At 40.4% G+C, this 26,426-nt stretch overlaps 1 protein-coding gene across 2 annotated transcripts in view; it reads left to right on the forward strand.

The window, feature by feature from the left end:
* Nucleotides 1–26,426, forward strand: part of RARB (retinoic acid receptor beta) — a 197,704-nt gene that overhangs the window by 144,415 nt on the left and 26,863 nt on the right. The window contains exon 5 of one of the 2 annotated variants that reach the window (XM_040433155.1): nt 19,219–19,395. The exons of the other annotated variant lie outside the window; for it this stretch is intronic. Coding sequence (XP_040289089.1) covers nt 19,219–19,395 — 177 coding nt within the window. The remainder of the gene's footprint in view (nt 1–19,218; nt 19,396–26,426) is intronic. 2 annotated transcript variants of the gene reach the window in all.

Here is a 26,426-nt window from a genome sequence, read left to right on the forward strand (position 1 = left end):
TTTGAGGCTGTCCCATTGGGTAGGGAACAGTGCAGCCCTGTATTGCATCCGCACCACTGTCCCCATTTACTTGCATGATCCACCCTAAATGGCAGCCCACAACTAATTCCAAACCAGAGAGATACGTCACAACCAACACAAGATACAAACACAGAGTCAAATAAAAGACGGGGTCAGCGCAGGTAATAACGTCAGAGGAATAATCGGCAGTCAGGAGCAAGATCAGGGACAATCTAAAAGCCAGGAATCCAAATAATAATACAGTGCATGCTGGTGAAGCTAAGAAGATCAGTCACATGCAACTGTGGCCAGCTGTTTCTTGTTTAAGTAGCCTCCTAACAGAAAGCACATGACGCTGGTGCCAAGCCTGATTGGCTTGGCATCCCTGCTCCCTAATAGGGCAGACAACCTCGCTGTCAGCGGGGCTGGTCGCTGCCGCAAGTGACGCTGGTGGCAAGTGCATGGCAGAGGCTTTTCTAAATATTTTCTTTCACCAGTACAACGTTCAGTCTGTGGGGGGCTTAAAAATATTCTAGATCAACACTCACGTGGATCTTGATGAAAACCAACAAAACTGATTTCCCAGTAAATGAAGATCTGTCTCATTCCTGAGAATGGACACTTTGCGCCGAGAGGAATATATGTGTCAAAGCTGTGATTGTGCCTGGCACTAGCGCACAAGCGCACCTAGGATGACCTCCATCAGGAAACACAACACCATGCCGGCTCAAGCCCTGAGCAATAGATGTAGAAGATAGAGTTTGCCATTCTCATTTTGCAAGCTATAATACTCTCTGGATTGTGCTCCGATACGTAAGCATGAGGTGTAATCAAGAATTTAAAAGCCTAAATTATTCAAGTCAAATGCTAGTGAAATGCCAGCACTGCGCTTGAGTTCCACTTTTTGCAATGTGGAACATTATTTTGCAAGGGTAATAATTTATTTAAATAGGGGGAAAAAAGTGTCCTTTGAAGACGTGCAGACAGTCTACCGATTTTAAATGAAGACACCGATGAGCTTGTGTAATGTGGACAATGACCGATCTTCTAGACTTTCATTTATCATTGATAGCACAGATTATTATATTTTCAAAGGAAGTGCATATTCCTGTGATTGTTAATTCTTAGGAAGCCATGAAAATTCATAGATGTGGCCATAACAGAAACTGCTGAGACTGGAGAAATTTGCACAACGTGCCTTCTCAATTGTCACTGCTTATTCTTCCTTTTAGTCAAAACAATCAGGATAGACATGCTGTTAAATAACAGGAATTAATGCTGGGGCCAAGCATGTTCTTGTTGTTTTTTCTTGGAATTTCATTCTGATAAACCTGGACTGGAAGGAACAGCCATGTGCATTAACCTAACTTGCAATATGAACTTTAATTTTACAGATACACAAAATAAATATATATATATTTTTTAATTTAAAGGGGTAATGCCATAAACTACGTTTCACTCTTAAGTTTATTTTCATCAAGAACTCTAGATCCCGTTTTTTTTTTTTTTCACATTTACCTCTTTTCCAGTTTTCTATTATGTCCCATGCTTGAATCCTTTTTCTTGGTTTGTCATGTGACTGCTGTCCCATCATGCCTTAGGGCAGTGAGATGTGTCCTGATATCAGCAGGACGGGTGATACTAACCAGTTCATTTTGTACCTTCACATATTCAAAATGCTCTCTGTAACTGGAACAGACACAACTTGTGCTAATGGCCAAATTTATTCTTATGTTTGTATCTGTCTTTCTGTCTGTTTATCTATCTGTCTGTCCATCCTGCAATCCATCCATAACTGAGACTGTAACTGACACTGCAGATAGTGGAGTGGTTAGTGAAGGGATTACAGGGCCCCATTACAGGACGGAACCAACAGTAACTGTACACGGTACAATGGTAGGATAATAACTTCAGATAAAGGCAGTTTTGATAAATAGTGGTACTTGGGAAAAATGATATAACATCGATATCTGTTGGCTGGGATACCTTTATATAAGTGGCACACCCCCTTTAAGGGCTTGAAACTGGTTAGCTATGGATGGGAACGGTGTAATACAGAAAGGTGATGTCTATGCCGAAAAATAATTTTCAGTCTTTGGTTCACTCATAGTAAAGCTGACTACATGAGGTCCTGCAATGGGGACCTTATCTACATTTGGATAGAGGTTGACCATCTATTGTTTTCATTCTTCAAAACTGGTTAGTGTTATGTGCCACCTGGTGAGGTGGATCTGCTAAGACACAGGTCTGGATGAGCAAGTCTAGGGCCGTGCGGACTCGTGGCATTATTGCGGCAGGGCTGAAGTACAAATGCAGCAGAGGCAAGGGCATAGCAGATTTAAAGACGTAGTTGATCTGGGCCTGTAGCTGTGTAGCAATGACGCAGTGTTAAAACACCGTTGGAGTATCAGAGCTTTAGTAGTGCTGTACAATGCTGAGAAGTGGACATCCAGCAGAGAAGCACATTTGAAACATCTGGGGTAGCAAAGCTGTACTAGTGCTGTACAATGCTGAGAAGTGGGAGCGAAGCAGATTTGAAAAATCTGAAGTAGCAGAGCTGTCCTTGTGCTGGGCAGTGCTGAGCCGTGAACGTGCAGTAATGAAGCAAAGTTTAAGCACACCTTGAGCAGCAAAGCTGTAATAGTGCTGTACAATGTTGAACAGTGGACATGCAGCAAGGAAGTAGGGTTGAAATAAACTTGGAGTAGCAAAGCTTTAGTAGTGCTGTACAATGCATATCTGTGGATGTGCAGCAATGAAGCACTTGGATTAGCAGAGCTGTTCTAGTCCTGTGTAATGCTGAGTTGTGGACGTACAGCATTGAAACTCACTTGGAGTATATGTGCTGTAGTAGTGCTGGACAATGAGCTGTAACTAGTCCAAAGTAACAAACAGTTGACAGCAATGACCTGAATAATCAGTGGGGCTCCTGCTGTCAGGGGCAGGTTTAAATTATGAGCCATTGTGGCAAAACTCCTAAGCTTCTTCGCAACCCCTTCTTCCTGTGCAACCCCCACTCCTGTGGATAGTCAAGATCGCTACACGTATAAACTGTATGTGATGTCACTATATATGCTGTCACTGTATTTAATGTCATTGTATAATACTGTTGAGGGGGCCCTGACGATAAAATTTTTTAGTCTTCATCCTGGATGGACCTCTTCTGAGTCTGAGCCCCAAAGCAGCTGCTTTCTCTATAGCAGTGATAGCAAACCTTTTACCAACTAAGTGCCCTAAGTGTAATCCAAAACCCACATATTTATTGCAAAGTTCCAACACAGCAATTTACCCTGAATACTACAGTCCAGTATAGTGTATCTTCCATGTACTTTATCATTTAGCTATAATAGCCTGCCTGCATTCAGTGCTCTGCCAGTGCTGTTCATAATGTGCCCTGCGCTGATGAATGGCAGGAGAAGTCTAAGACATATTGGTAAACCATAGACTTTTTCCAGTGGGTGCGGGTGCCCACAGAGAGAGCTCTGAGTGCTGCCTCTGGCACCTGTGCCATAGATTCACCACCACTGCCTTATAGCTACAGCCCTGCCTCATAGTCAAGCTTATCACATCTACATCAAAGTTTGCATAGTAAACAGTGTATGAAAATGTAATGGAATAACATTTCAAAAAGTCTCGTTTTTCAGTTTAAAAGTCTTACTTGAGCAAGCCCAGTACTGTTAAAAGTGCTTCAGGCATCTGCTTTTGCGTTTGTGAACGGTCATATTTTCCCATTGCAAAAACCAGCAGTAGTCCCCCATCATGTTGGGATTCCAGCAGCCTTGATACCTGTTCTCCATTGTAGAAATATCTTTATGGAACCGATCTCCATGTTAGTCACTTACGTGTCCCAAATTGGGTGGGAAAAAGTCAAGATGGGAATGTAAGAAATGCACTTTCAATGACATTCGGCAGCCAAGTTGTTCATATGCTGTTTCATCATGCATTAGTTTGTTGATTTCGGGGCCAATAAAAATTCCGGTCTTTATTTTAGCATCAGTTTTCAGTGTGCTAAACTTCTCCTTCAAATACTGGAAACCATTTCCATCACGATCAAGTGCAATTACAAAATTTTCCATTAAACCAAGTTTCATTTGAAGTGGTGGACGATAAACTTGAAGTGGATCGACCAGTGATTTGTGTTGTACAGTCGTGGCCAAAAGTTTTGAGAATGACACAAATATTAGTTTTCACAAATTTTGCTGCTAAACTGCTTTTAGATCTTTGTTTCAGTTGTTTCTGTGATGTAGTGAAATATAATTACACGCACTTCATACGTTTCAAAGGCTTTTATCGACAATTACATGACATTTATGCAAAGAGTCCGTATTTGCAGTGTTGGCCCTTCTTTTTCAGGACCTCTGCAATTCGACTGGGCATGCTCTCAATCAACTTCTGGGCCAATTTCTGACTGATAGCAACCCATTCTTTCATAATCACTTCTTGGAGTTTGTCAGAATTAGTGGGTTTTTGTTTGTCCACCCGCCTCTTGAGGATTGACCACAAGTTCTCAATGGGATTAAGATCTGGGGAGTTTCCAGGCCATGGACCCAAAATGTCAACGTTTTGGTCCCCGAGCCACTTAGTTATCACTTTTGCCTTATGGCACGGTGCTCCATTGTGCTGGAAAATGCATTGTTCTTCACCAAACTGTTGTTGGATTGTTGGAAGAAGTTGCTGTTGGAGGGTGTTTTGGTACCATTCTTTATTCATGGCTGTGTTTTTGGGCAAAATTGTGAGTGAGCCCACTCCCTTGGATGAGAAGCAATGGTCTCAGGATGCTTTACTGTTGGCATGACACAGGACTGATGGTAGCACTCTCCTTTTCTTCTCCGGACAAGCCTTTTTCCAGATGCCCCAAAAAATCGGAAAGAGGCTTCATCGGAGAATATGACTTTGCCCCAGTCCTCAGCAGTCTATTCACCATACTTTCTGCAGAAGATCAATCTGTCCCTGATGTTTTTTTTGGAGAGAAGTGGCTTCTTTGCTGCCCTTCTTGACACCAGGCCATCTTCCAAAAGTCTTCGCCTCACTGTGCGTGCAGATGCGCTCACACCTGCCTGCTGCCATTCCTGAGCAAGCTCTGCACTGGTGGCACTCCGATCCCGCAGCTGAATCCTCTTTAGGAGACGATCCTGGCGCTTGCTGGACTTTCTAGGACGCCCTGAAGCCTTCTTAACAAGAATTGAACCTCTTTCCTTGAAGTTCTTGATGATCCTATAAATTGTTGATTGAGGTGCAATCTTAGTAGCCACAATATCCTTGCCTGTGAAGCCATTTTTATGCAACGCAATGATGGCTGCACGTGTTTATTTGCAGGTCACCATGGTTAACAATGGAAGAACAATGATTTCAAGCATCACCCTCCTTTTAACATGTCAAGTCTGCCATTTTAACCCAATTAGCCTGACATAATGATCTCCAGCCTTGTGCTCGTCAACATTCTCACCTGAGTTAATAAGACGATTACTGAAATGATCTCAGCAGGTCCTTTAATGACAGCAATGAAATGCAGTGGAAAGTTTTTTTTGGGATTAAGTTAATTTTCATAGCAAAGAAGGACTATGCAATTCATCTGATCACTCTTCATAACATTCTGGAGTATATGCAAATTGCTATTATAAAAACTTAAGCAGCAACTTTTCCAATATTTATGTAATTCTCTAAACTTTTACCAACGACTGTACATTGTACTGACCAACTGTGTGCTCGACTCTGAGAGGCCACTGTCTCATTTTGTAATGATTGTTGTCCTCACAACTGTTCTATAGGCACAAGAAACACATATGCTTTGTGTACCCTAACTGTGGGCCAAGCAGCAGTGCTACCACTTTCAGGTTAGCACAAATTTTTCATTTATGTTCTGAATATTTGATCATTTTCAACTCCATAGAAGAATGGGTCTCTTTTATTCCAACTGCATGATACAATGGAACAGATGTTTTTTCGTTACCATTGTGCAACAAGACAGCTTTCAAACTTGTTTTGCTAGAGTCAATGAATAGCCTCTATTCATTGGGAACATGTGTACCATCTAACTCCATCATAAGACCATTTACATCAGTACAGAAACAGACATCGCTTTCCATTGCATAGTATGCAGCTAACTTGGTGTGTTGATGATGAAAGTGTGAAGTTGTGGTGCCTCGTTGTAGCAAATTCCATTCCCAACTTTTGTTTAGATAATGACAGATCTCTTACCAGATCATCTAAATCTGAATGGCTCAGCAAGTTCAGCTGACCCTCCAGTTGTTCTGGATCAGGAAATACATTGTGACAATCAACAACTTCTTCTTCAGGATCAGAACCGTCTGTTTCAATTGCAGTTCCTGCTGTGGGAGGGGCAGGCACTGGATTCTCTACATCATGTGATACTGGTTTAACAGCAGACTCACAGTCAGGATACACTATTTGTGACTTGTTTCTCTTCAAATATCTGGCGATTTTTGGCATGCAAAAGTAACAGTCTGAATGGTGCCAAACCATAGGCACTGCAAAAGCCATTCCTTTCCTTTTACCATTCAACCACTGCGTTAGCCTAGCCCAGAGTAACACACAGTGCAACAAACATGAGGTGCCCAGATTTTATCTTGATCTCCAATTTTACAGTCAAAATAATACTTGAAAGCAAGACGCACTCGCTTTGTCAGATTCTTGCGCCGATCGTAAGTAGTGTATTTGCCACATATGTAGCAGAAATTGTCTGGATCGTTAACACATTTGCGTTTTATCCATTTAAGTTTCAAAACTGATAGCACTATAACAGATCACTTTATCAAAATATGTCCAGCTTGCCTTATATACTTACTGCTGACATCAGCCTGAGTGCGTCCGCACAGGTCTGGACATGTCCATTGGAATATTTCCAATGAAATGCATTAATATTATAACTGAATAGGCTTTGCATGTATAACTTAAAATCTAGATGTGTCAGGCAAATTCCGAGTTCATATTTGGAATCAGCGCGCTCATTTTAGTATAAATCACATGTTTTTCTCTCAGTAGCAAAATTGTTGTTGCGCGGTGTTATTAAAATTGCATATGGGTGATTTCAAACCACTACATCATTTCTTGGAGATGGATTGTGTCATTCACCACGTCTCTGCCATGTGATGAAATTAGGTTCACATGTGAAGTTTGCCTATTTACCCACTACACTATGACCAATTCCAATTTGCCTGATCACCAGGGGCGGATTGGTCATAGATCTTACTGGGAAATTTCCCGGTGGGCCGATGCCCAAGGGGCCACCCAAGATCTCTCTGCCGCTGGCTGGGTACATAATGAGCTCTCAGCGTGAATTAACGATGTGAGAATCAGAAACTCATGTACCCCACCAGCGACCGCACATGCCCTCTGTGGCCCACATCTCATCTCTTAAGCCCCCTGCTCCATATGTTAATCATAGATAACTGGAGGAGGACAGAAAATGGCATCTATAGATGGGCACAACAGGACAGCTTTTAGGGTAATATATTGTGCTGCTGTGTGGTATATGGTTGTGTTGGGACAGTATTTTGTGATATTGTTAAGCCCACCATTTGTGTTGCCCCGCCTTCTGTCAGTTTGGACTCCCCTATAACATGGGGATACTTTTAGTTTTTTTTTCCAGGGCCACTTTAAGTTCCCAGTCCGCCTTTGCTCACTACTCCATTGTATCCATCACATATGTTGGTTTCTGTCTAGTCCTCTGAAAGAACAGCCACCACTCTTGGTGCATTAAAAAGTATATATATATTTCCCCAGACGAGCATTTTTTCTCATCTGAAAGTGAAACGTGCGTGTAAAGAAAGGATAGGATAGAGCCAACTAGGGTCAATTGATCTAGGGTAAGGTTCCAGACCGAGTCACCCTGGTCAGAGGGTGCTCTGTGGTTAGGTTATCAGGGCCAGCATAGCACCCGTTCTGCAGGGAGATTTTAGGGACAATTTAGCCCACACTCCGCCATATGCTTAATTTCCTCATCTACCACAGGGACAGCGTTGATTTATTGTCCTGGGACTATGGAAGAATCGCGGAACCCACGAAGGATCTGGTAGGACAAATGGTCTTATTCCGATGTGCCGCCGTGTACCTCTGCTCCTACCATTTATGTTTTTGTATATTTTTGTGTTATTTTTTAATTATCGATTTATCTTAAGGGCTATCTATTTTAGCTATAACGGTATTAAAAGTTACGTTTTATTGACTTACAATGATTTTGGATTTTAGTGTAGTCTTTTGGTAAATTATAGGTGATTCCCAAGCTATTATATTACTTCTGTCCAATTTTTCTTTAAAGTATATATCCTACATCAAACAAGGCATCAAAATGTGTCAATGGAGTTATATGCAGAACCTGTTATTATACTGAGAAACACACTCCATGGATGCTGTTAGGATGCTGTTAGTGAAAGGGATTTTTCTCTCTGCTTGTTGTGACCTATATTTAGCTAGGATTTTTGAATGTTAATTTTTGATCAGCTGGTTATCTCCATGGTGGCCGTATACTAGTGCAGTGCATTTGTAAAGTAGCTAAAATGAAAAAAAAAATACCAGGAGTTTATATTTTCTAACATTTTATGCTTGGCAGATTTCATGCTTGGCTACATATCCTTAGATAAATTACGTATAAAAGTTACATGAGGTTTTTCCGCAGCAGAGTTGGCTTAATGTTTGACAGGGTACAGAATATTGTTATACATATATTAATTCAAAAGTAGACAACCACTTTCTCTATGGTTGCATATACGTCGCAATTTATTAAAGACGGCGAGTATTGAGTTGACATTTCCACCAGTTATGATACACCACCGCCATTTTCAAATAGAAATTCGATCATATCTGCAATGTGCAATACCTGCAAAAGGGTCTCATGACTACTTTTGGCAGAAACATGGTCAGTGGTTATTGAGACCATCATGCAACCGCAATGTTTCCCTGTGAAGAAGTTGTGCAATGACCACAAGAATTCTGAACACTTTAAGGCAAAGTACAGCTTCGGGGGCAATTTTTTTATGATTGCATTTTACTCATTTTGGGCTAAAATCATTTTTTCAATTGGTCTCTTAAAAATATTCAACTGTTTTGTCACAAAGGGTTAACTATTTGTCTAGCTTTGTAAATTGTGCTTTCAATTTGTGCCGATCATCTAAGGCTACTTTCACACTTGTGGCAGAGTGATCCGGCAAACAGTTTAGTCGCCGGCAAAACGTATGCCAACTGATGGCATTTGTAAGACTGATCAGTCAGAAAAATGCATTGAAATGCCGGATCCGTCTTTCTGGCATTTATTTTTTCACCTTTTTTTTCGGTCTGCGCATGCGCAAACCGGAAGGATAGTTCCGGCATTCCGGTATTTTGAACTAATACATTCCTATGGAAAAAAAATTCAGGCAAGTCTTCCATTTTTTGGCCGGAGATAAAACCATGGCATGCTGCGGTTTTATCCTAGTCCTGATCAGTCAAAAATAATGAACTGAAGACATCCTGATGCATCCTGAACGGAATGCTCTCCATTCAGAATGCATGGGGATAAAACTGATCAGTTCTTTTCCGGTATAGAGCCCCTAGGAGAGAACTCTATGCTGGAAAAGAAAAACACAAGTGTGAAAGTACCCTAATAAAACCTTATCTCTAAATTACTAAACACTTATTTAAGCCACATTCTTATCCGTAAGATTAGAATTGAGAAATAATGAAGTTAGTGGTAAGAAGCCGTCAGCTGAGCCGTCTGACGGGAAACAGTAAAAATACAGAGCCTGCTGCTACAGAATAACAAGGCTGTACAGAGAAAGAGGCTAAAAATGTTTAATAAAGACCAAATGAAAAAAGTATTTTTAGTTCAAAAGGATTACAATTCAATAATAAAACATTTCCCCCAAAGGAACAATCAGTTGTAATCAGGAGTAGTTTTGTGCTTCTACACTAAGCGTGGTACATGGGAACTGCACGGTCTGGGGTTTGTGGTGAAGTCAATGGTTTTCACTCTGGACTGCCCCTAAGATGACCTGGTTCCCATTTACCAGAGTGTACCACAATGAAACCTGGTGCACCCTGTTGTGCGATTTCCCAGACTGGTGATATGTAGTGCAATCCCAGATTAATAAAGTAAGGAAACAACAGAGCAGATTCAAACTCACATTACTGGTATGAAAGCTTTTAAAATCTGACACAGGCAGAGGCGCATAGCAGTTTCTTTTCTGACATGCAGAGGCACAAAATTTGAGGGGTAGTAGTGATTCCTTCAGCCCTCTGTCTAGGGATGAACTTTCCTTCAGTATCTTTCCATTGCAGGACTTACACTTACTCTCATTCTTTGGGCTTCAGCTTCCATATAATGGCCATTGGCCTGTTGCTGCAAAGTCTCTTGTCCCTGTCCTTTCAGATGCTATTACCGCTCAGTTGGCCTTATTACTTGCTCCATCAGTCTGGCATGCTCTACTTTTCCACTCTCTAAGGGTGTAGTTTCCTCTTCTTCTATTCTAGAGCAATCCAGCCTTAAAGGAGTTGTCTCATGAAAAATATTCTACATTTTTCAAACCAGCACCTGGATCTGAATACTTTTGTAATTGCATGTGATTGAAAACTTAGTACAGCCACTGAGTTATCCAATAAAATGTACCTGCTGCCGGCTCACTGAGAAGGCCGCACATGTTTCGTTTCATCCTTCAACTGCCTCCTGAGTGATAGGGAGAGAGCTGCAGCAAAAAGGCACTCTTCTTGAGCTGCAGCAAAAAGAACACATCCCATGAGCTGCTGCAGAAAGGTTACACCCTCTGAGCTGCTGCAGAAAGGTTACACCCTCTGAGCTGCTGCAGAAAGGTTACACCCTCTGAGCTGCCAGCTTGATATAGAAGAGCAATTGAAGAAATGAATGGGGATATCTCTGGATCCATGTGAGGTATAGGACTGGTTCTAGCTTTGTTAGGGTACTTTCACACTAGCCTTAAAGTTTTCCGGTATTTCCGTCATACTGGCTCAATACCGGGAAAAAACGCTTTAGTTTTATCCTAATGCATTCTGAATGGAAAGCATTCCGTTCAGTATGCATCAAGATGTTTTCAGTTCAGTCCCTCTTACAGTATTTGGCCGGAGAAAATACCGCAGCATGCTGCAGTATTTTCTCCTGCCAAAATTCCGGAACACTTGCCGGAATGCCGGATCCGGCATTAATTTCCATTTGAAATTTATTCATGTCAGATCCGGTTTCCCGGTCTGCGCATGCGCAGACCTTTAAAAATTAGAAAAAAATAAATACTGGATCCGTTTTTCCAGATGACACCGGAGAGACGGATACGGTATTTCAATGCATTTGTCAGACGGATCCGGAAACAAATGCTATCCGTTTGCATACGGATTTCGGGATCCGGCAGGCAGTCCTGGCAACGGAACTGCCTGCCAGAATCCTCTAACACAAGTGTGAAAGTACCAATAGAAGGAGATTGTCATGTATTATATGATGTCTGATTTTTATTTTTACATTAACCATAGGATAACTCCTTTAAGGGACACCCACTCTAACTGTGCGCAGGGTGGTTTTCCTGGTAAATTACTCCATAATTACTGTGCAACATAATCCGTATAAAATATGCCAAAAATAAGGACCAGTAATATCATAGTATCATAGTACAATAGGTCAATCAGCATCCTGTAGAACTACCATCAGAATATCCCAATCCAGATTTTTGTGATAATGTGGCAATATGAGAGTTATTTTTAATATATAAAGGGTTTGCATTACAGAAATTTAGAAAAAATGTGTGCCAGCCCATATTCTCGTTTGGCACTGTTTTTGAGGAAAAAACAGTCTTATCTTTTTAATCTCATAAACCCCTTTTATAGCAAATCTGTCAGGTGATTGCTGTTCCCTTATTTGAGCATAACATATTATAAAGGGAGAGAGGCTGAGCTCCATGATATAACGGTATATTACGGCAGAGTACATCCTCACAGGACTCCTAGGAGAGACAGTAAGAGTCCTGATTACTCTGCCCACAGGGGACGATTGAGAGCCGTCTACACACTGATACAGGAGCTGTTAATCATCCTTCATGTGGGCGGGGTAATCAGGACTCTTACTGTCTCTTAGGAGTCCTGTCAGGATTTACTCCACTTTTTAATCATCCAGTTCCACATCCTATAAACCTATATATCACAGAGCTCGGCTTCTCTCCCTCTATCATATCCTGATCCCAGATCACCTCACACATACACTTTAAGGAATATTAAGCCTTTCCTTTAAAATATAATAACCATCTTGGAGAAAATGAGATGTATTTACATTGGCTGAATAAAAATCTCTACCGGTGAAATGCTTTTAGCTTGACATAGGCATTAGTGATATATGCGAAGGACTTTACCTTTAAGTAGCTAGCTTGTGGGTGATGTCCTCTAATTAGAGGAAAAAGACATCTTTGCGGTATTTCTTAGCATGCTGAGATTATGTGTTAAATTACAAGAGCAGATTATCTGGAATCTCGATGTTCCCCTCTTCTGCCTATCTTCTAGGTATGGTTATTACATTTGCATTTTGCGTGGGATACTGTGCATTATCTGAAATAGAATATGTGTCAAATTCAATGGCATGATAAAGTAATCTCATATAATACTGATGAATATTTTGTTCACACTTGCTGGTTTCATGCAGTGTCTTTTTTCCAGATGGATAAACTATTGCCAAATGATTTCCTGCTGTAGGCTCTGCGTCGTGTGTATCTCTTTACCATGCACCATTTCTATGGACTGGATAAACTGGCTATTAAATTTAATTACAGCCCGAATGACTGCACATCTTGATTTTTCTTTCCCTTCCCTGATCTCATTTCCTCTTGATGGGCTGCATTTTGCCCAGGTCTTTCAGGATTAAATAAAATAAATCTGAAAAATGTACCGGGCTCTCTTCACTTGGAGGAATGTCTTAAAGGGCACAGAGGCAGCTGTTAACCTGCTCCCCTCAGACTCCAGAAAAGGCGTTCCAGCATCCAGAGCTTTGCATTGATAAATCTTGTGACAGAGGAGTCCTTAACCTGCACACCCTCATCACAAAGCTTTGATTTTTATCAGCTGCCATGGCCGGGGTTCTATATGATGGAAAGGACAGGTTTATTCTACCAAGAAAGGCAAAGTAATTGTTGTTGAAGCTGTTTCAATACATCCGTCTTGCACTGATCTTGACACACCAAGACCTCTAACAACTACGCAAAGGCAAGTTTATACCTAGTGCCATCATAATCATAATAGACCTGATATCTAAAGCACTTAGTCACATAGATGGATGGTTTCAATGCCGGCCAAGTCAACCATCCCGCCTCTGCTCACTGGCATTTCAAATTGCATTTCCCATTTTTGCTTTACTTAATAAGGCATATTAACATAAAACAAGAGGACGCAGCATAGCATGCACATACTGTAGCAAGGACATTTGTTGTCACTGGTATATCTTGCTCCAGGGCACATTTTCTAATTGCCTTTTGTGGACGACAGTGAATTTTGCAATTTTACAAGCTGGATTTGGTTAGAGGTGATTTGATTTCATTTTCTAGGGAATTTTATAGATATGGTTTAAATGACTATAGATGGGCTTCGCTCTAATGTGCAAATAATACACTAAAAGTCAGTCCCTGAACGCTGATCTCATAAACTGTGGAGATTAGGGAGAAATTGTTTGGCTTTGTAGGCCAGTCACACATAGATTTCCTTCAAAGATTCAGTTTGCTGCCCTAGTCCTGTATTTCAGACCCAGACCAAGACCGAGCAGTTTGTTGGTGCAGTCTCTAGCACCCAGCAACCAATGCCGCCCCCCTTCCCGACCACGTCCCTCTTATAGGCTTCCAATAGAGTAAATTGGCCACTGTATGGACAGAATATGAAGAATATATGCATAGAGATCCCTGAACATATACTCTATATCAGTGTTCCTCAACTCCGGTTCTCAGGGACCACCAGCCGGTCATGTCTTCAGGATTTCCTTAGTATTGAGCAGGTGATATAATAAGTGTCCATTCATGAGGACTTACCACAGGTATTCATTCTGTGGAATATTCTCAAATCATGACTGGCAGGTGGTCCCTGTGGAGTGGAGTTGAGGAACTCTGCTGTATATACAAAGCGGACTAGCCAATTGACCCTTTAGGGCAGGGCAACAAACAATACTCTGCACATGTGGTCACTGAATTCAGTGTCTGGAAAGTCATCTTAGTTACCAAATTAGGGAATGACTATTTTTAACATATGTGCATCATCCTAACAAGGTTCTGCAATTGCTCATCTGTAAAAAAAAAAAAAAAAAAAAAAACAGCATTGAAAATACTCCATTCGACTGAGCTGTTTTTTTGCAGGTACAATGCAAACATCCTAATTCTGCAAGGTATTGAAAGAGCCCTTGGATTTTATTGCTCTTATATTAAAATGTGAATCTGCAGTTGGAATTGTTCTTCTTCTAGTGAATGAGGCATTCAAACATCACATCATAAATCTCATGTCCTTGAACTACAAACAATGGTTTATTACTTTTGTATTCTTATTTTTTACTACTTTTCTATCTTTGCATCTCTTTTCCCTGGAAGGTTGTGCCTTTCACATTTACCCATTGAGCATACCAATCACTCTTGCTGTCATAACTGACTGACTTCATAACTGCTGTGACTGACCCAGCTTCAGTTGCCCCAACCCTCACCCTGTCTGTCTTTGTTCCTTTTCAAACTTTTTATGAGGTGGGCTGTATATATGCGGTACATGATTACTAGCTGGATCCTATTTAGCCAAAAATGACTTTACTAGAAAAAGACAGTGGAGCTTTCTCTAGGCTGGAACCAAACAAAAGGCTCGGAGGTTCACCAGTTGGACACCTCTGGTCTGCACCAAAAGCCATGGAATTTAGTTTTTGCTTATATGCAACATATGACACTCATTATATATACAGTGGTGCTTGAAATTTGAAGTCCTAAATGTAGATAAAAGTAACCAAATCAAACAAATTAGTCAAAAATATTAGACTTGGCCATTTATTTATTCATCAAAGAAATGATCCAACATCACATGTCTGTCAGTGGCAAAAGTATGTGAATCTTTAGGATTAGCAGATAATTTGAAGGTGAAATTAGATACAGGTGTTTTCAAGCAATGGGATGACAATCAGATGTGAGTGGACAGCCTGTTTTATTTAAAGAACTTAGATCTATCAAAGTCTGATCCTCATAACACGTTTGTGGAAATGTATCATGTCACAAACAAAGGAGATTCTAAGTACCTCAAAAGAATAGTTGCTGATGCTTATCAGGCTGAAAAAGGTTACAAAACCATCTCTACAGAGTTTGGACTTCACCATTCTGCAGACAGATTGTATACAAATGGAGGAAATTCAGGACAAATATTACCCACCCGAAGAGTGGACCTACAAAGATCACACCAAGAGCAAGATATGTAATAGTCGGCAAGGTCACAAAGGAACCCAAGGCAACCTCTAAGCAACTAAAAGCCTTTCTCACATTATCTAATGTTAATGTTTATGAGTCCACCATCAGGAGGATACCGAATAGCAATGGTGTGCATGGCAGGATTGCAAGGAGAAGGCAGCTGCTCTCTAAACAGAACATTGCTGCCTGTCTGCAGTTTGCTAAAGTCAGAATATCAAATAAAAACCTCCGATACGTTGCCTGGACTCAGAAAGCTGCAGGTCCCAGTAAGTGACGTAGGTCAAGTTCACACAGTAAAATGATGCGTTTTGGCTAGGACCGCGCTATTACAAGATTACCGGCCACCTTCTTTCAATTACGGGATTTTTCATCAGTAGATACGGACATAGAAGACACTCAATCTCCACCAGTGTGCTTTCTTCCTCCACCACGGCAAACGCACACTTGTGCAGCAGATGTATACATAGAGGATAATCGATTATCCTCTATGTTCCGTAATTGAGAGAAGGTGTCTGGTAATCTTGTAATAGTGCGGTCCTATCAGCGGACCAAGATAGAACTTTTACGTTTAAATGAGAAGCATTATGTTTGGCGAAAGGAAAGCACTGCATAAAAACTTCATCCCATCTGTAAAATACGGTAGTGGGTTGGGGCTGTTTTGCAGTATCTGGGCCAGGATGGCTTATCATCATTAAGATATGATAAAATAATGAATTATGAATTATATCAGCAAATTCCAAAGGAAAATGTCAGGACATCTGTCCATGAGCTGAATCTCAAGACAACATGGGTCATGCAGAAAGACAGCGATCCCAATGTACACAAGTCCTTCTACCAAAGAAGAATAACAATGTTTCGGAATGGCCCAAAGTCCTGTCCTTAATCTAATAGAAATGTTGTAGAAGGACCTGAAGGGAGCAGTTCATGGAAGGAAACCCACCAACATAACAGAGTTGAAGGTGTTTTGTACGGACCCAATGGGCTAAAATTCCTCCAAGGACTAATCAACAATTACTTGAAACATTTAGTTGCAGTTATTGCAGCACAAGGAGGTCATTACCAGATACTGAAAGCAAAGGTTTACATACTTTTGCCACTTACAGATATGTGATATTGGATAATTTTCCTCAATAAATAAATTATAAAGACTAATATTTTTGACTAATTTGTTTGATTTGGTTACCTTTGTCTACTTTTAGGACTTGTATGAACATCTGATGTCATTTTAGGCCAAATTTATGCAGACATATAGAAAACTCTGAAAGGTTTGCAAACTTTCAAGCACCACTGTTTATAGGAAATGGGCATAGTCTGTCTGTTTATATATATTAATTTCTCTCTCTCCCTCTGTGGCTATCAATGTATCTACGTGTATCTTATTTGTCTATCGATCTATCTATCTATTTCTCTCTCTCCCTCTCTGTCTTTCTATCTAGCTTTTTCTTATAGTTTAACACATTTCAGCCTACATATTCTCAAATCCTAAATTTGCACTATTAACAGGTACGGGGTTTCTTTTACCATGGAGCCAAATGTGTGCCTGTTGGGATCAATGGAGGGGATGATTGGAGATTTAGGGGTAAAACTGGCAGTTGCAAAAATAGTACATGGAGTTAGGAAGTTAATAGCCAAGTATTGGGGACGTAACTTGAGTTTTAAATGTTTTACATGGAATTACTGTCAGCAGCAGCTTGTTGATGGTCTTCAGGGAGTTTATTATACACTGCACAGAAGTAGACTTTAAAGCAAATCTTGTAAAAAATAACAAAAAAAGTTCTCTTGTATCTAGCACAAGGTTCCTGCAGTACACACTGGTCTTTGTTTACAAGCTGCCGACGATGACAGTGGCATGTGATTGCTGTGTCACATGCCATACTAGAGGCATAAGTTATATGTTCATGACACCACTGGTGAGAAAATGTAAGGGTACATTTTTTACACACGTCAGAACACCCTTTTAGAATTGTATGGGTTTACATATTAGAACATAATAAAAAATAAAAACGCAGTCTTAGAAAGACCTTTAAATTAAGTAAATACAACCTCAGATGAACAACAGCACATGACAATTTACAGAGTGTCATTTTTTTATTTAACAAAAACGAGGCCAAACTGCACAAGCTATGTTTGAAAAATTAAGTGTACACTTACTGCTTCCATATGAATTAAGAGGGTAAATAGCAGCCAAGTGGTGGTAATCAAATGCCCTTGATTTATTGATCTTCAACAAGTGTGACCACCTCAATAAGGCTAGTTCCACACTTGTGGTAAAACTATCCAGAAAGCTGTTCCAGCAGAAGAAGTTGACCATGTTCAGCCCAGCTGGATAGGGCAGTGTACTGTCAAAGCCACTGACTATAAGGTACCCAGCGGGGACCAGTTTTCCCTGGTCAAAACTTGATGCTCAAACTGGAAACCAGACATTTCTCCGCTGGATCCTATTATATTCAATGGGGTCTAGCAGTGAACGTTAGTATCTGGCTATGCCTATGAGGAATAGCCTGCTGGATAGCTTAACTGGAGGTGTGTAACTAGCCTAAAAGCAGAAGTTTTGGCAGTTTGCCAGCCTGGAACATTCAGGTATGTTAACACAATGACAAAGAGGAAATATATCAGTAATGATCTTAGAATAGCAATTGTTGCTGCCCATGAATCTGGGAAGGGTTATAAGGCAATTTGCAAACAATTTGAAGTCCATTATTCTGCAGTGAGAGAGATTATTGAAAACATTCAAGGCAGTTGACAGTTTTCCCTGGAGTGGACTTTCCAGCAAATTCAACAAGGTCATGCAGTGCTCAGAGAAAAATTGCAAACAACCCAAGAGCTACATCTAAGACTCTACAGGCCTCAGTTAGCATGTTAAATGCTTGTTTGGAAGGGTTGCCTTAAAACTTGTCAGCACGGCTTAAGTTTGCAAAGTTGCATCTGAACAAACCACAAGATTTCTGGAACAGTATTCTTTGGACAGATGAGACCAAACTGGAGATGTTTGGCTACAATGCACAACGGCACGTTTGGCATAACCAAACACAGCCTATCAACACACACACAACACACACACATCTCATAGCAACTCTCAAGCATGGTGGCGGAGGGCTGATGATTTGGGCTTGTTTTGCAGCCACAAGACATGGACACCTTGCAGTCATTGAGTCAACCATGAATTCCTCTGCATAACATAGTATTCTAGAGTCAAATGTGAGGCCATCTATCCAACAGGTAAAGCTCGACTGAAACTTAGTCATGCAACAGTACAGTTATCCCAAGTACACCTGCAAATCTACGACAGAATGGCTAAAAAAGAAAAGAATCAAGAAGTTACAATGGCCCAAAGCCCAGACCTCTGCTAAATTAAAATGCTGGGGCCAAACTTTAAAAGAGCTGTGCATAAACCTCAATGAACTGAAGCAATGGTTTAAAGAAGAGCAGACCAAAATTCCTCTAGAATGATGTGAGAGATTGATAAGGTCATACAGAAAGCGATTACTTTAAATGATTGCTGTTAAGGTGATTCCACAAGCTATCATTCATGGGGTGGCCTTAGTTTTTCACACATGACTTTTTCATTTTGGCTTCTTATTTGTTGAATAAATAATTACCCGGTGGAATCTGTTGTGCGCTGTTTTTCATCTGAGGTTGTAGCTATCTAATTTTAAGACTTTCAAAGGACCGGATTTTTTTCGAAATTATTATTATGTCCTGATAGGTAAAACTGAAAACTTCAAATAGGGTACACTTTTTTCATGACTGTGTGTATTTAAAAGGTAATTCTAGAACAGTTGGTGAGCAGTAGAACTAACACACTTTTTTTCTTTGTGTTCATCAGAATTCGAGTGCTGATCACCGGGTGCGGCTAGACCTTGGTTTATGGGATAAATTTAGTGAACTTGCAACAAAGTGCATTATTAAAATAGTGGAATTTGCAAAGCGGTTACCTGGATTTACAAGCCTGACCATTGCAGATCAGATCACTCTACTAAAAGCCGCCTGTCTGGATATTTTGGTGCGTATCAATGTATTTTCTTTTTAATTCGCTTTTGGACTTTGTATTAGTCATGGAGGGATCTCCTTTACTTGACTACCTATATTCAGTTATGTTTGAAGAGTGGATTATTTCTCAGTTTCATTCCATAATTCTCAAAGTCCATCTCCAGCCAAAAACTATAAATTCACTTATGAATGCAAATCTGCCCTCACAACCCCGCTTAATTCTGCCTTCCTTTCAGGGACCACACCAACACCCTACTTAATCTCGGAAATGGCCAGAGGGTGTAGCTGGTGATTTTTGGCTGGTGATCAACTTTAAGAAAAAGGTACATGCAGCAATTAAATGCAGATTAATAGACAGCATCTGGTAGAGCCATTGTCTACCCTTTAGAGTACGACCAAACGTTGCGGCTGTGCTGCGGTAGAGTACCGCTGCGGTCACACAGGCCTCTACTAATCAGACCGCACCACACCATTAACAATACAGACCCACTGAACAGTGTGGTCTCGTTTGTTTTGTTAGAGGTAGCTAAGGGCCGTACGACCGCAGCAGTACTCTACCGCGGCACAGCCTCGTTGCAAACCACGGCACGGTGGCACAGTTTGGATGTACCCTTAAAATGACCATATATACACTGATACATCCAGACTGTGATTCTTTTACTATGCTGTTCTTATTCTGTTGTTTGCATGTCATTGTCTTTGTGTGTGCGATTGTACATTATTGCAGAAAATATAAGTGCTATAAAAATGTATGAAAATTATAATAATAATCTAAATTATGATTTAAATCCCAAACGGGTCCTGCAATGTTTCTAAGATAAACTTAAGACATATCTGCCAATACTGAAGATTCAGGATCCCTGAGCTATCCTGTAAGCCAGATGGATTATAGCCGTTTTTGTTAATCATATACAAATTATTTTTTTTTAAATCAAACAAGTCTGCTCTAAAAGTAAGTCGCCTCTGCTGACCTCCTCTTCATCCCCATTCAGGAGCTGTGGTGAATAGGCTCTCATGTATGACATTGATGTATGGCACAAACAGAGGAACAGAGTAAAACTATCCTCTGTTCTGCAGACTGCCCTGAGGTTTTCTCTCTCTGTGAATTCATTCATACTGTATGCTCTTATCACAGTTGCTTGTGTGTGTGGTCCCATTCCACAAGACATAACCATATATCATCGATTGCATGCCTGTCATTATTACACTATTAAGATAAGTCAACACCGCCTCCCTCTTAATCCAGTACACACGCTGTGATTTATTACTTCTCCCCTTTAATCATAGTAACTCCTTATAGTAGCAGTGGTCAACACGTGTGCAAAAATTGAGCACGCACCAGAATATACTAAAGGATTTACATACCAACGTGTGCTATATCGTTGATTCATACACTATTGTATACCTATTTAAATGGCCATTCTCAAACCTTTATACTGTTTTTGTTGGAATGTGTTAGTCTGCCGCCCTTTGTCACAGCTATGTACATGTGCACAGCTTATAATGAGCCTCTGCCATTGGTATACATTCATTATGAACCATTTCCATTGTAATAGTGTGTGAAAGACATTCAATTGTCTAAATCAGGTGGTGCAACTTATTTATTTCTTTTCTTGTTGCACTTTTTTGTCCCAGGCCGTTAACGTAGAACCTATATACCGGCTTTGGTATATATTGGTATGCCAGTGTTTTGCTACAGCTATATACTTTTGTGTAAATCAATGGTAAAAACTGCATGTTCTGCATTGTATATATCCATTGATGAGTCCATAATACTCTCTAAGAAACAATCTGTGCAAGTTCTGAGTTTACTATGCCTCACAGAAAAGGGAACCGCAACTATAGATGACCATGCTAGATTTCCACACACTTAAGGAGACAAGTCTTGTCACCTTACATATTGCTGGTATCATATATTGCTGACTGGTCACTTTGCTGGAGAATTGAGACCAAAATGTTCAATCTTTTAGTTTGTTTTCTTTTACAAACTTTCATGTGTCTTATGCCTCATTCACACGTCAGTGTTTTGGTCAATGATTTCCATCAGTGATTACATAGAATGTGTCGGCAGATAAAAAACCATTTGGCCCATCTAGTCTGCCCATGATTGTGAGCCAAAACCAGATGCGGCTCTAAACACAGAACAGGTGCAGATCTTTCCCATATTTCTGATCTGTGTTTTATGCTCCAGTCTTGGTTTTGGCTCACCATCACTGACGAAAACATTGATGTGTGAATAAAGCATTATACTGAGTAGATGCTACTTTCTGGCCACTCTACCATGACCTTCTGGAAGTTTCTCCCAGATGCACACAGGCTCTTTGGAGCTCAGCCAGAGTGACCATTGGGTTCTTGGTCACATCTCTTACCACCCTTCTCACCCAATTATTTTGGTGGGCCAACCAGCTTTACGAAGAGTCCTGGTTGTTCTAAACTTCTTCCATTTAAGAATTATTGAGGCCACTGTGCTCTTGGGATCTTTCAGTGCAGCAAATTTTTTTTGTACCCTTCTCCAGATCTGTGCCTCGACACAATCCTGTCTCTGTGAGACCTTACATAGACAAGGGGGTATCTAAATCCTGTCCAAACAACAGAATTTACCACAGGTGGACTCCATTCAAGGTGTAGATGCTTCTCAAAGATCATCAATAGAAATGGGAAACCACCATAGATAAATGTTGATCTTTAATGAAAATCTCAATTGCATAGATAAATAATTTATGAGAAGAAGACAACACATGTTGTTTTAAGTAAGCACAACATCTGACCAATCAATTCAACATTCCATAAGCGCCCTAGCCTATATTCAAAGCTCACCAACTTTGACAAAAAATCTATACAATGTCAGAAATCGCAACAGGCATAAACTTGATTCTTGATTCAAGTAACCTATCTACACTCAGCAGTTTGATAAATGACCTGTGTAACCTTTCTATCACTGAGAGCCTCCGTCACACAACAGTTTAGAAGACACACCTACTTATTCAGCGTCATGAAGAGGGCAGCATGTATCCCAGGAACGTTGTGTGACCAAGGCTGTCTGTGAGACAGGCTTTAGAGGTCATCCTCTGTCAATTTGTAGATTCAATATAGTTGGTTTGAATTATGAATTAAGCAAGGATAATGTCCCAAAGATGATTACCGTATTACTTGTGAGCAGTTTGTTCGTACTCATGTTAGAGAGTATAAAAGTTTAAAGGAGTTGTCTGGGATTTTAAGAAACTTGGTTTCACATGGTCAGTACGTGGTCAGTATTTTTCTTCAATATTTGTAAGCCACAGCCAGGAAGAGATCCAAAACAATAACGAGGCACAAGTCTTTCCATTATACCTTTCAAAATATCTTACAAAATAATGACCATTAAATAATGACTAGAAATTACTGACCGAATAAAAGTGGCCTAAGCCGTGCAGTGAAGAAACAAAAGGTTTATGTGGAAAGTGTTAGGTCTGTAATGGGTAGTAATTGTGGAAGTAAACAAGAATTTTCCCAAGTAGAAATCTCCAAAATTGTGAGAAAATTACATACAATGGGGGGAAATTTATTAAGATTGGAGTTCTGTATGCTGGTCATAATTTGCATTGTGCTGGCGTAAGATGTGTCACAATTATTAATAGGCAAACACCTCTAAATAATTGTGGCTCATGTCTGGCCGCCCATGTGCCAGAACTAAAATCTACTCCAACCATCCAGAAGCTGGGGTAAATTTCTGGTGTAATATGCACCAGTTTTTTTGGCACACATGTTGTTAAATGAGTGGGCCCACAGAGGACCCGCCTGTGGCCAGCCTTCTCCAACCAACTTTTTGAAAAGTCAGTGAGTGTGTTGGAAAAAGATAAAAAGTCACCCATTTTGTCATAAACTGGCACTTATGATGAAATGTGTAACTTTTTTTCTGTCAAAAATGTGTACAGCTATTACAAATTCCCCTCCCCATAGTGTACTGGAAAGTTACATCTTGACTATGAGATTATTAAGCTTATGAAATGTCACAGAGATGTGGATGACAAATAGACGCAAAAGCATTAATACAGGTACACAACAATTCATTAAAACTGCCACATCACTAACCTCATCCTTTATCACTTTATCATAAGGAGCAGTATGTGTATGTGCAGTCATCGAGGGCCATGAGCTGTCTAATATTGTGAGTGCCACATAGCATCTCAGAGGTCACATTTTGGACACCAGCCATATTTTCATTATCAAAATAGTATTTCCAAATTTTATGTGCTTCACATTTTCTGTGGCTATACTAATTACACTGGCACAGAGTGAATCATTTTCTTGTTGTAGATGGGAAAATGATATAGTATTTGAAGCTGGCAAAAGTTCTATTATACAAGTAGATTGTACTACATCAGATTAGATTATTATTACTTTCCAGGAACAATGGACGAACCTATGCATGGTTATGTTACTAATGTTATGGTAATAATATGGATGGTAGATGACAGAATCGTAGGTTTTCTACTCTGCCCTATGCAAAATTACAGTATGTTAGGACGCAGCTTTAAAAGCTATGGAACACTGTGAAGTTGGATCTGTTTGTTCATGTGATGGTGAGGAATCCCACAAACTCCTTCTTTAGATGCATACAGACCCTAACTTTGGATTCTCTCCAGAGGCTAGAGGTGGCAATTGTACCAGGGCCGAATGCTCCTCTGCTACACAACAAGACACATGGCACATGGTAGTTGGGGGCTGTGTTACAGATTTTGGAGTAGGGCACAGGAACCTCTGATACCCACTGTTAACAATAATTGCTAAACTAACTTTAAATATGTGCCAAAATTGTGACAGATGGGTAAAAGTTGTTTCTCTGTATCAGTATTATAATTGAAGACTGTTTTATGTCTAACCTGTCTTTTCTGGTCTTCATTGTCTCACAAATGTATTGAGGGACAGTATGTTATCGCATGGGTCAGTGCCTTATTATAGTTAGACTTTTTCTGTAGGTACATCCCTTTAGATCTTTAGCTGCATGTCAAAATTGAACAGCAACAAGAATTGGACTACAATGCCAGTTTAGATCTTGGGAATGATTGTTTTCCATTATGACTTATAGCAGATAGGGCTGATATCATCTTACCATTCTATCCCTCTTCCTATCCTTCTAGCCCTTCCATAGTTTCCTTCCCCAGGGAGCCCCATTTGTCTGCATTGTCCACCAGAAGAAGTCTAGCATGCCTGATAAACTTTCAGAGGAGAGAAATGCAATATGAAGGGGCTTCTTCTGGTAGGCATTGCAGTTTAGCCACTACTGCTAAGGTAGGGTCGGTGAGGGTATGAGGGGAAACAGTCTCCAATTTTTGTTTCATATGCATAGTGTGCAAATGGCTGCAGCATTAAAGAGGTTCTCAGATGTCAAAAAAACTTTTTAGAAAAAGAGCAGACAGGGTTCAAAAAAATAAAAATAAAGTATTACTTTACTCACTGATCTCTCACTACTGACGTTCCATTTCTACAAGTCTCCTACTGGTCTACACCTCCTGGTCCTGTCTTGATACCCAGGAATTGACATAAAATGTCCACTCAGCCAATCATAGTCCGTGGTGGTGACCCGCCTCGGCTAGTCATTGGTTGAGGAAACGGTTCTTGCCATTTTCTGTGTGTTGAGACTGAACCAGGAAGTGCAAACCAATGGGCATCTGGTAATTGTAAAATGGCTGCAGCAGGAGACCAGTGACGTGAGTAATGCTTCTTTTATTTTTCTTCACCCATTCTGCCTCATTTCAAAAAATATATATATATATCCTACTTCATAAACCCTTCAAAGGGGTTATCCAGCCATTAATATTGATGACCTATCATCAGGATAGGTCATTAATATCTGATTGGCGGGGGTCCGACACCAGGCACCCCTACCAATCAGCTGTTTGAAGAGGAGGCGGTGCTCTATGTGAGCGCTGCTTCCTTTTCATTACACTGCACTTCAGTGCAGTGTAATACAAGTACCCGCTCCATTCAAGTGAACGGAGAAAGTGTTTGTAATTACACTGCGGCGACACCCCAGAGGAGACGACTCACAGTGTGAAGACCAGGAAGCACGGATCAGATGTTGACAATAGGTCATCAATATTAACGGCAGGACAACCCCTTTAAAGGCTTTATTAAGTAGGATATTGATCTCCTCTGGAGAGATATTAGTCTCCTCTGGAGCGTCGGCGTAGTGTAATTACACTGCACTTCAGAGATGAAGTGCAGTGTAATGAAGAGGAAGCGACACTCGCATGGAGCAGCGCCTCCTCTTCAAACAGCTGATCGTCAGGGGTGCCGGTTGTCAGATTCCCTCTGATCAGATATTGATGACCTATTGTCTGGATAGGCCATCAACCCCTTTAAGCTACAGTAAATGGATTTCAGAGTATGTGACATTTGAAGAATATCTTAGGAAAAGTGGACATGGAAAGGTGAAGACAAAGTATTGCACCAGTTTGCATTACAAAACCCACCCCAAGTAATTAGTTGAAAAGTACTTTTATTAAAGGGATTGTCTCACTTCAGCAAATTCCATTTATTATGTAGAGAAAGTTAATACAAGGCACTTACTAATGTATTGTTATTACCCATATTGCTTCCTTTCCTGGCTTCATTCATTTTTCCATCCCATTTATACACTGATCGTTTCCATGGCTACGATCACCCTGCAATCCAGCAGCAGTGGTCGTGCTTGCACACTATAGGAGTAAGCGCCGGCCTATGCACACTCCGACAAAACAATACATTAGTAAGTGCCTTGTAGTAACTTTCCCTAGATGATAAATGCCATTAGCTGAAGTGAGACAACCCCTTTAAGTGCTAAATACTTTTTTATTATACTATCTCACGGCCGTCAATAGATACTTTATGTGCTAAAAGTACTCGGGTATCGTGTTGCTGTAAGAAAAGTGTGACGTTATAATCAGAAAGCATCAGAGCCGTCATCAGTTAGGAGACAGTGGTTGTAAGTCTCTCCTTGATGGGATCTTCCCCAGAACAACTACACTATATATCGTTTAATTCACTATTAAAGATGTATCATACCTCTGTGCCGAGAACTAT

This window comes from Bufo bufo, chromosome 5, assembly GCF_905171765.1.
Source record: "Bufo bufo chromosome 5, aBufBuf1.1, whole genome shotgun sequence".
Taxonomy (NCBI): domain Eukaryota; kingdom Metazoa; phylum Chordata; class Amphibia; order Anura; family Bufonidae; genus Bufo; species Bufo bufo.